The sequence below is a fragment of the Gavialis gangeticus genome, unplaced genomic scaffold, assembly GCF_001723915.1.
Source record: "Gavialis gangeticus isolate Ggan-Ray unplaced genomic scaffold, GavGan_comp1, whole genome shotgun sequence".
Lineage (NCBI taxonomy): Eukaryota > Metazoa > Chordata > Crocodylia > Gavialidae > Gavialis > Gavialis gangeticus.
In genome coordinates this window covers 113,037,886-113,049,530 of record NW_017729025.1, presented here as the reverse complement: position 1 = coordinate 113,049,530, position 11,645 = coordinate 113,037,886, and the positions used below count along the sequence as shown (strand labels likewise).

Sequence of the window (11,645 nt, the reverse complement as noted above, 5' to 3'; positions counted from 1 at the left end):
CAGGTCGGGTCGCGTGGTGGGACAGCTGGAGCCTGAGTGGCTCGTCCAGGGGCAAGGTGAGAGGCTTCTGCCGCTGTGCACATCTTGCACATGGCATTGTGTCACTCCCGTGGCAGCTACAGTGGGGTGCAAAGCACAGCAGCAGCCACTTCCACCCTGTGCACAGATCAGGGGTGCACATGCCTCCCGGACTTCCACCGGCATGTACACACAGTGGCAAAAAGCCCTCTGCACCACTGGATGAGCTGCCCGGGCTTGGATTGTCCCACCACCTGGCCCAGCTAGGGCCCCATTCATCCCTGCCCCCTCCCTCTCTCTCCCTTGCTGCAGGGAACCTTGATCTGCACCCCGCTCCACACACACCTCTTCCCCCACAGACTTACCTGCTGGGCGGCGGGGGAAGATGTGCACACACTCAGCGCACCCAAATAATTTTTTATGCCTGTGCCTGCCAGTCTGTTAGTCCTTGCATTGCTGGAGATGCAACTGGTGCAGTATTCCCAGGAGCAGCAGCAGCAAGAAGTCTTGCGGTCCTACTCTGCTCTCCTGCCCTGCATCCCGCCTGCTGGGCTGCGGAGGTGGCTCCACCCGGCCTGCAGCCAAGTGCCATCTGTGGGTGCAGAAATCTGAAGGGGGCACTTGCCCCCCCCCATTCTCCCCTTCAATACATCACCTGTGCTCCCCTTCTTCCTCCCTCCCTGTCACCTTCTACCATTGTGATCACAGAGAAAACCAGGATCCTTGATGGTAATTAGAAAGTTTCTGTCTTCCCAGAATGGAGTTAAAAGATTTTGTGAGGGTTACTTTGTAGCTGTCAAATGATATTAGAAATCTTAGTATGGGGAGAGTTTAAGCAGAGAGATTGCCGTACCTAGTTATAAAATAGAAATGTGTGTATATATTACAGTTTCTCAATAACGTACTATGTGAGGGATCCTGGTTTTCTCTTTTTAAAAATCCCAGATTCTCTGATTAAAACCCCCGAATCTGTGTTTTTTCCACAATTTAAAATGAAACACTGTGTGTGCGCATGCGCGCATACATGGGTACATTATATTGATGCGTTTTTAACATAATATTTACAATTTTAAAGCAGTTGGAAGCCTATGAGTGCCTCAGTTGTTATAAGAAAATATATTCGAAATACTTACATATTTTGGCATTTGATTTGGGGGTTTGTATTTTTTTTTTATCATGGAAAATCAGAGCTCCCCTGCCCTTTTTGCTCACCAGAATGTGAGTCCAGTTGCCGCTGTTCCCCTGAGCAACCTTGAGATGCCAGTTCCCTGCCACTGCCCCTCATTCCCAAGCCATAGCCTGGATCTCTGGTGATGATGCATATAACAGCACTGTGCTAAAAAATACTGTATGCAGTATTTCTGCAAGATTATAGTATCAGTAAGCACATCAGAGATAAAATTGGTATAAAAAGCATCTAAAAATAAAGAATGGCTATACATCTGTCACAGTGCAGCAGTCCTTTAATTGATTGAGTTATGTTTTGTTCATTTGTATCATTAGTAATTTAGTCTGTTATTGGAGCACAGATTCAGGGTTCTGAATCTTTTGGCTTTAGTCAGTGCATAACAGTGCTAAGTATGATAAATGCATTTGTTTCAGTAGATGAGACTCAAGCTGTTGCAGTTACTTCTTATAAAGTAGACATAGTCATTTTTCAGAATTTAACTATTCTTAATCCTTATAAATTTGTTATGACTTAACAGTAACCTAACTCATTCAATAAATTTTATTTTAGAACTCTCTTCTTCGAGATATTGAAAATGCAAAGAAACAAATAGATGAACTTCAACATGAAAAGGTACTATTAAATTTTCATATCAAAGTGTAACTATTCCACTGGAACATATTGGTATAGGATGTGAGGTTGTCTCGCAGGTAACTTTCTAGTTTTGCATAGCATGCTGTTTAAACAGTCTAGGTTTCTTGGGGCATTACTATTGTTATTATTCATTCCTCTTTTCAGGCCAGGGACTCAATCCCATTGTCCGTCTGTCAGTCCCCTCTTTCTCCACCCCCCAGCAGCTACTTAGGCACTTGGCACATGTTTATTTAATGGCATAATTTAGATCTAATCCCCAGTCCCAACAATCATGCCTCCTGCCATGCCATACTTACATGGTGGGACATGCAATTTTTTTTTTTTTGCGATTGGGAATCAGGTCCAAACTGCTTGTCATTGCAGGCGGAGCCTGGGATCATGATCCTGGGCTCTCTCTGCATTGGCAAATAGATAGCTGAGTGCCCACAGCCTCATAGGAAACAGTGTGGTCCTGGAGCTGTGACTGACCATCAGCTAGGAGTTGGTCTGAGCCTGGGACCACACCAGAGCTAGTTTGAGACTCTAGTTGGTAGTGGCCATCCACAGATTGCGAGTCCCAGGCCCATAATCTCACTGCGACCAGCGCCAGAGCCCTGTGCACCCTAATGTCAGAAAAGCTCACGTGCAGCCTACCTGCACACCTGTTTGTTTTTTATTTTATTTTTTTTAAGGCCCCAGTGTGCTGGGGTCCAGGAGAAATTCCCTGATCCCAGGGTGTCTGCAAGCCAGGGATGGTAGAAAATGATGTATAACTGGGTTGCACATCCGGTTTTTGAAGGATCTGGCACACGGGACCTGTGGGATGACAGAACTTTTCCCAGGGTCCTCTTAGGCAAGATATCTCAAGTCTCTTGTCCTGCAGCTTCCTGGGCCTCAGCAGACCTCCTCGAAAGCCGGTCTTAGAGCTGTGACTTTGGAGCTGGGGAGATGAAGAGTCCCTGCAAAGGCCCTGTGTTGGAGGATATATGGCATCTCTCAGAGTTTCAGGTGTTTGTCAGAGATGGTATCTATGAAAATTGGACCTGGGTTTTACAGTCTTCCCATGTCCTGGGCCTACACACAGAGCATTTCCCAGGAGCATGGGATTTTCTTGAACAATAAAGAACCAATCAGTACAGGCATGATATCCAGCCCATGAAGCTGGTCTGTGGGTCACTGGACCAACCCCATGTGCCAGTCTTGGCACTGCATGTGGTTTGTGTGCTGGACTCCACGGTGCTTGTGCTGCAGACAGCACGGGCAGGTGGTCCAGGACACCATGCAGCCTGTTCCCTGAACCTCTTGTGCCATGTACACAGTGAGTCCTGGGCCAAGTGCATGCAGCACATGGTGCACAGGAATGGACTGGCTGCACAGCGCATGGACTAGACATGACGCTGTGGCCATTTCATGGAGGGTTTGTTTCGGTCCAGCTTGCAGACAGGCTCAGGGACACTAATCTGATCAACCATCGCATGAACATGAGCTGGCATTGCAATGCTGTGGCCAGCAGGGCATACAACACACTGGCATGCATTAACCGTTACATCTCATGCAAAGCTAAGGAAGCGATACTCCCACTATACTCTGCACTGGTGAGATCGCAGCTGGATTACTGCATCCAGTTATGGATGCTGCACTTCAACAAGGATGTGGAAAAACTTGAGATGGTCCAGAGAAGAGCCACCCATATGATCAGGGACTTCCAAGACAAGCCAGACAAGGAGAGGCTGAGGGACTTGGGCCTCTTCAGCGTACAGAAGAGAAGGCTGAGAGGGACTTGGTAGTAGCTTACCACTACATCAGGGGAGTACATCAAGAAGTCGGTGAATGGCTGTTCACCAGGGCACCCCGGTAAAGACCAGGAGCAGTGAATATAAACTTCAGGAAAGCTGCTTCAGGCTCAGTTCCAGGAAAAACTCCTTCACAGTCAGGGTGTCCAGACTATGGAATAAACTTCCTGCAGAGGTGGTACAGTCACCTACCCTGGAAATCTTCAAAAGGAGAGTGGACAGTCACCTCGCTGGGGGCACTTGACCCCAGTTGTCTTTTCCTGCCTAGTGCAGGGGGACTGGACCCGATGATCTACAAGGTCCCTTCCAGCCCCTAACAATCTGTGAGTCTGGCTCATAGGGCCATATGCGTTTGACACCATGATCTAAGCAAAATGTAAATTACATGTGGATCATATCTTATTCAGCAGTTTCAGTTTAAATAAACAAACAAAAAGTACCTAAAGTAATCATATAAAGACATCTTGGTTATCCCACCTCTTCAGATAATGTTTCTGTTGTTGGTTGACTAATGGTGGTGATGTAATGGGTTACCACTAAGAATATAAGAAGTTTTCAGAGATAACACTTCATTGAGGAGCAGAGTCGGAAGCATTGATAAGGTAATCATTGAACTTTGTGAAACGTTCTTAGGGACTTTAAGATGCATGTTTTTCTAAATTAATGTAATGGCAAAGCTGTTTCAAACAAACATTCCTGACTTCCGTCTGTTCTTCTCTTTGCAGGATCAGTTGGTACTAAATATAGAAACAATGAGGACAGAAAATGACCAAATGAGAATCAGAGCCACTTCCCTTCATCATAGGTAGATCCATTTGATAAGAATATTATTTCAGTATATTCAGTTTTTCTAAACTTAAATGATAATAAATAGAGAAGTAATCAGAAAAGTTTTTATAAGGTGCATTCATAAAAAACTTTTTTTCCTAGTTACAGTATTACCTTCTAAAATTTAAAACTGAGGACTCAGGGCTAGTCTTTCTCTCATCTCTAAAAGAACCTTTTATTCATGTTTTAGCCGGCAACATTTGGGTAGTGTACCAGATTTCAGATATCCAATGCCACCTTCATCTGTGACCGACAGTCATACAGATCCCTATAACACCTCATCAGTGTTGAGACGTCCCCAGAAAGGGCGTTTGGCTGCTCTCAGAGATGAACCTTCAAAGGTAATGGTACATTAAGAATAATGCTTTGTCAGCAAACTGTTTTAGTTTAGTGATCTCTTGGGTAACTGCAGGAAGTTTATTCTGTAGGAATACATATTGAATGACTGCTGCATAAGATGTTATACAGTGTATTAAAAAGTAGTCTTTATGTTCTGGTTATACTAGATTCTTTGTTTTACTACAGTACTATATAATTGTGAGTGTGTTCAGAATGTAATTAAGCAACTGGAAAAAAAACTATGATACATTATTGATTGTTTAAAAAGTGCGATAGAAGATACAACCTGAATTCACAATTTGAAAAATGTCTGAAACTTTCTTTTTAATTTGTGTACATTTTTAAAGTTTGTGATAGGATTTAATAGTCTAGTATGTTCAGAAAGAAGCAGAAGAACATTTAACAAGACTCAGTTCTTAAAGAGTCTGATTCTGATTAAATTAGTTAACATGTATAATATTGAGATAGAGTTGGTTGGGATACATTTGGCTAGAAAATATTTCTGACGATCATTTTTGTTCTACAAGTGAATAAGCTTGTAACTCCTTACTGTTGGTGTGCAAAGTTTTCTAAAGAATTGGTTTTGCTTTTACTGTCCTTTAAATATTGCCATCTGGATGGATATCTGCAGCATGTAAGTGAAATTGTGCTGACTTCTTTTTTTTAAACCAATTTTAACATTTTGAAAATTAATAGTAAATCCTTCTCGTTATTAGATTTGGATTTTTAGTCTCTCCTTTTTTCACAGGTTCAGACCCTTAATGAACAGGACTGGGAACGAGCACAGCAAGCAAGTGTGTTGGCAAATGTAGCACAAGCATTTGAGAGTGAAGTTGATGTGTCGGATGGTGAGGATGACAGGGAAACTATATTCAGTTCAGTCGATCTTTTGTCACCTAGTGGTCAGGCTGATGCTCAGACTTTAGCCATGATGCTTCAAGAGCAATTGGATGCAATCAACAAAGAGATTAGGTATGGCTTACCTACTATTTACTATTAGGCTAAGTTTCTTTCAAATTAGAAATTAAAGATCTCATGCACTGAGCTGCTGCACTTTTAATATTCTTGTGGAGATGAAAAAAATAAGTGGTAATGCATGCCCAGACTCGTAGAATGGTTTTGATGCATATAAATGAAAATTACCACTTCAGTTGTGATGGTTGTATTAGTCGCTGATGCTGTTAGCAACTGAGTGGTGCTTAATCTTAATTTAAATGTATGTGTGCTAAATCACTGCTCAGTGGATCTACATGTGCACTTTCCCATGGAGTAGACTAATTAGCTCCACAGTAAAGTGTCACAGTCTATACCAGGGGTTGGCCATGGTTTTGAAGCACAGTGCGAAAAACACCCACAACCTTGACTCATAAGATGTTAGTGCCAGAGCCGTGAGGGGACCGATCCATGTTGTGGCAGCACAGCTGCGGCCCCTTTCCCCACTGTCCGCCCCAAGGCACATATGCCAAGCAGAATCCCTTCTCATGTCATGCTTTGTCACCTGTGTCAGGGGTTTTCTATCCCTGGTCTATACATATTCCTGTATTAGAGTTCAGTAAATTAATTAATTCAGTACACTCTGCTCTGAGACAGTACTGTCTTACAGCAGGTTATTAAGTTCACCACCAAGGGCAAATTGCACCCGGTCAGCCCAGCCAGCCATGGGCCCAGACCCCTGGCTCCTACCAGCCCCTCCACCATCTGGAGCCCAGAGCTGACTTCCCGTTTCCCCTGTCAGCCCAGGGGTGCTCTGTCATAGCTCAAATTGCTGCTGTCCTGGTCTCATGTGTAGATGTTGCACCCAGGAGTGGTGGACTCCATTTCAAACGTCTGCAGAGTTTGTGTCATGTTAATTGCACATGTAGATGCACCCAGCATGGCTGACTGTTCTCTTACACTTAACTCTAGCAACTGTTACTGTTTTTATAAAGTTTTGTAAAGGGGTCAAAAGTAGACCCCTTTATAAGAGATGAAATAATTGAACATAATGGAGTAATACTGAAAAATGTTTTTCTCTTATTTCTGCTGCTTTAATATGACCTTGAGGTTTTATCTAATGGTAAAATATTAGTTGAATAATAGTTGTTACATACTTTAAATGTAATTTTTTTTCATCCAAGACCATTGAAACACTTTACAAATAAGTGGTTCATAGAGGCATGTTAGATTTGTCCATGAATTGACATGGACTATAGGAATTTTTGCCTTCCCCTTTAGCAGTGGGCCTGGTTTTCTTCCTTGGATAGATTGAGCATATTTTAACAACTACTTCCTGTCCTTACAGTGGCAGGACACTACGAGTGCTCTTATCCCTCTGCTTTATCTATGGCAAGTTAAAAATTGTTTTTGAAGTTTCTGGCACCATGCCTCCCTGTTGTGTGTAAAGATTTGTTCCTAAAGTTAAGAACAGCTTCAACACATTCTTGCGTAGGTTAGTTGAGAGAGGCATGATCCTGCCTTGAGCAGAGGGCTGGATTAGATAACTTCCTGAGACCCTTCCGGCCCTGGTTTTTTCTGTTATAGAAGAAGTCTAATGTTCTAGCCCAGTGATTCTCAACTAGGGTACTGTGGATGCCACACAAGTTAACATTGTTAGGTGTGCAAATGTGATAAACCCAGAGATTTTAAGTGGGAATACATAGTGTTAAAAGCATTCTGACCTGTTGTGGTCTGAGTTTTTTTGCAATGAAAGAATTACTCTATCTTTCTGTTGTCTAAAGGCAAGTGAAAACTAAGAGCTGGCATTTTCTGAGGAGTGCTTTGAATCTAATAAATTTTAGAACTGATGTGCTAGCCACAAAGCCTGACTTTCTTTTTAAACCATTGCTTGGTTATTTTTAGTGCATTTATTTATTTGTTGGTTGGTTGATTGATTAATTTTTTATTTTTTTTATGTGAAGTATTGCAAAATATTAAAAAATGGTCCTACTATACAGCTTTCTATGGTCAGCTTTCCTCCTTTAACCCAGTTTGTTATGCCTAAAAAAATTTTTGGGGTTCTTCCTTTAAACTGTTGTTTTCCTGAAAGCCAGCAATCCCTGTTGTTGCCTCCAGTGAAGTATTACTGATTTGACAAAACCTAAAAACACTATTGTACTAATGATAGTTAGGCAAACTATTGTTAGTCACATTTTTTTTGTCATATTGCTATCCTCTGGAATATCAGTTTCTTTCCCTCATTGCAGCTGTCTTATCTTTTCTCAGGTGTAAAAAAAAGAAAATAATCATTCTCCACCACCCTGTTCCTATATGTGACTGTTTATTTGAATCTTGCATTGTTTTTTCATAAAGCTTATTACACAAGGAAATAGTTAACCCTGGAAGTAAATAAAACAACCAGTCTTTAAACATTTATAGATTGATACAAGAAGAAAAGGAAAATACAGAGCAGCGGGCCGAGGAAATTGAAAGCCGAGTTGGTAGTGGGAGTCTGGACAACCTTGGTCGATTTCGTTCAATGAGTTCCATTCCTGCTCCTTTTCCTGGCGGTTCCCTTGCTGGTTCCTCTCCTCCTGGCAGTGGTCGCTCCACACCAAGACGGATTCCACACAGTCCAGCACGGGAAGTAGACAGACTAGGTATCATGACACTGGTAAGTGCTGTATTTTTTTTTTTCTTCCAAAGACAGAATATCTGCAGTCTAAGGGAAGGAATAAACATTATGATTTTTCTCTTTCCAATTTTGTCCTTTCATTTTTATAAAGTTTTTAAATTGCTATCTTTTAATCTTCAAAAATTGTTTTCAAAACGTTAGGGTTCTTTGCTTTTCTAATGCTATAAGCCTATAAACCAAAGTACTCCCTCTGATATCTCCCTCTAGTGTTATCTCTGTGCAGTTTCCGGTTCCTGAAACAAGTTTTTCTTTTAAATGCCACAGTTCTGTTGAATGTTCAACATACAGTGCAAATAAGTGTAACCTATAGTCTTTAAAATTAAGCTATTTATATTTACATTTTAATTGCATAGCTATGACATGAGCTGAAATGTGAAAGTTTGACCCAGCAATTTAGAGGGAGAATAAATAGTTCAAAGTAGGTTCCAGTCTAAATCCTGTGCTTGCAGAAACCAATTCAAAATGAGTTTAACATCTGTTTCCATGAAAATGGGTCAGAGCATTTATTGCCAAGCTGTTCTTCTTTTCTTCTTTTTTTCCCCTATCTTTATTGAACAATTTAGTTTTAGGTTTTAAAGTATCTAGAAATCTCATGGATTATATGGTTCAGAAGTAACAGATTTTAGTTTGAAATGACAACTTCATAATTTTAAAAGCACTAATGTAGTAAAGTATAGTAGTAGTTTTGAACTGTTTGCTTACCCAGTAGCTGAGGTTTTTTATTTTTTAAAGCATAAAAATAAAATGCTAATTTTAAAAAAAAAACAAACTAGTAGTAAGGTTGAAATGTTAGTATCATCTCAACGTGATTTTTTTTTTACTTTTTAAAAAAATAATTTGGTATTTATAAAAATAGTTAGCAAGTGTTAAATATATAACAAAGGTTGCAGTAGTTTACTATCATTGTCAAGTTTTTCAATTTTGTGAATGCAGACTATTTCAGTCGTGGGACCAAACCTTCAGTACTGTTTTATTGAGATTTAAAACTGGGAAGGTGTGCTTTTTTTTTAAACATGTTCCTGCTACCAGTCTTTAATTTTTTTCCTTAGTCTTGTGATGGTCTCATTAATGATACCATGGTCTAATTTTAATCTGAACTTTGGTATGATGTTCATTTTATAGTTTTATACACCTGATTTTTCTGGTTTTAATAAAATGTAAATTGAGTCTGTGCTATGATTTTAAACTTCTTCTAATATGAAATTTCTGAAATTTAATTTCATCAGTTTGTTAATACATGATTAAGGAAAACTTTCTCTCTCTATATATAGAGAAAGTTTACGCACACACATACACGCACACACCCTTGCAGAGGTGCATGAAACTTCGCAAATGGCTTATTTTTAATCCTTCCTTTCTTAACATTTTTAATTTGAAATGGTGAACTGAATTTTTTTCATGATTATTTTTGGTCTCTGAATTTCTTTTTCTTTCTCTTTTTCTCTGCCTAAGTACAATTAACCTGCTTATTAAATTATATTAATTGAAGTAACATTTTACCCCTCAGTTTAAGTTAATGAATTACTTGATTTTTGTTTGGCTCTGTGTACTGGCAGAGGTGGAGAGGGTCTGAAGTGGGACCTAATGGTTTTTGACTAGGTTAGTGGGGCAAGGAGACATGGTCATGGTAGCCTGTTACCCAATCATTCTGACACCTTAATCTTTGAAAAAACTGTTACTGAAAAAATTGGTGCCAGCACTCAAAACTTCAGAATTTAATAGTGCAGTGTTCCTATTTTGTGTGGGAAAGAAAATGACTACAAAAATAGCTGAGAATGAAGTGAGTGAAGTCTAAGGATCTCACTCAGACAACCTAGTGATCTCAATCTTAATCTTGAGTACCAGTTGGTTATGTGGCAAAAAGAGTTCTTGCCCCAAAACTGGTATTCTGTCTGTTTTAAAAATAAGTAAAACAATGTAATTGTTTTTCTCATTCATTTTTTTTCTATTTTAACTTGCCTTGTTGATGAGGGTGAAATATTGTTATCCTCAAGGACCACCGTAGCTAAGCATCTATAGTATGTCCATTGTAAACCTTGACTTTCTTCTTTTTTTTTTTTTTTTAAAGCAATATGTTGTTTAAATATTTAGTAATTTAAGGACATATCAGACTTTAGGATATACACTATAGCATTACTATCTATAATCTTCTAGTATGCTGGTTTTTTGTTTGTGCTTCCAAGTCTGTAATAAATCAGGTTTCTCTTTTAATTTTTTTTCTTTTCATGCATCTAACAGCCTAGTGATTTAAGGAAACACCGTAGAAAGGTAAAATCTTCAGCAACTTAGTGACATTTTTTTATTGTAAGGTATTAATATAAACGAGATCTCTTACAGGTGTGTGGTATGGCTGTATTATGTTTGTGAATAAGCACAATTAGCTTCATGTTCAGATTTTAACTTTCAGCATTAAAACATGTGAATGAATGCATTTTTACCATCTTTGGAATAAGTAGATGAGGGGAAATTAGGTCTGCTGTAGAGCAAAATGATCTAAATTACAATGATATTCTTATCCCAAGTAAAGGGCTAATGTGTTGTTTTTCATTTACAAGCAGCTATTCTATGAATATGAAAGTGTACTTCTACTGAATTTTAATGATCTTCAAACACACAAGGCATTTAACTTAATTTCTGTTCAACCTCTTACTTGAAGGAAGCACACAAGTACTGATTTGTAAATTTGTAATTCAAAACATCTGATTTAGTAATCTTTTAAAACCGCAACATCCAACTTTAAAACTCTCCTTGTTTCTCTTAAGGGAAGCTAAAGCACGCTTTGATAGGCTTTACCTGGCCAGGTGTCTTGGTGGCCTTACTTTTAGAACTAATGGAGGGTCAATTTTATTGGGTTTGTGGAGTTATTAAGAATGCTTATGTTCCTAGCTATAGTCAACGAGCAGATTCTAAGTAGGATTGCCCATAGCCCATACTTTCAGCTAAGGGGTAAATTCAGTAATACTATCTGCTTGTGAAGGAAGCAGGAAGCAGAGGGAGAAGGAAGGAGCAGAAATAAGGCTTTCTGTTCTATTTTGGTGCCTCATAGCTATAAAGCTAAAAAAAAAATACCCATACAGTTAAAGGTTTGGGTAGGTGCTGGATGTCATGCCCACTATTTCATCGACTGGACGATTAGTGTTTCCAATAGCAAGATTCACTTTAGATTTCCAAACCAATCATTTATTGTACAGCCTGTGACTAGGTGTAGTTGCAACTCTGATGTTCACTGCTGCACTGTATTTTCAACAGTTGATAC

At 39.6% G+C, this 11,645-nt stretch overlaps 1 protein-coding gene across 8 annotated transcripts in view; it reads left to right on the top strand.

The window, feature by feature from the left end:
- PPFIA1 (PTPRF interacting protein alpha 1) overlaps positions 1-11,645 on the top strand; it is a 103,921-nt gene that overhangs the window by 58,404 nt on the left and 33,872 nt on the right. For 7 of the 8 annotated variants that reach the window (XM_019519435.1, XM_019519433.1, XM_019519431.1 and 4 more), the window contains exons 12-16: positions 1,757-1,819; positions 4,338-4,417; positions 4,631-4,781; positions 5,528-5,751; positions 8,134-8,368. In XM_019519435.1, coding sequence (XP_019374980.1) covers positions 1,757-1,819; positions 4,338-4,417; positions 4,631-4,781; positions 5,528-5,751; positions 8,134-8,368 — 753 coding nt within the window. Of the gene's footprint in view, positions 1-1,756; positions 1,820-4,337; positions 4,418-4,630; positions 4,782-5,527; positions 5,752-8,133; positions 8,369-10,627; positions 10,658-11,645 lie in introns of all 8 variants that reach the window. The other variant, XM_019519437.1, reaches the window with a different exon arrangement.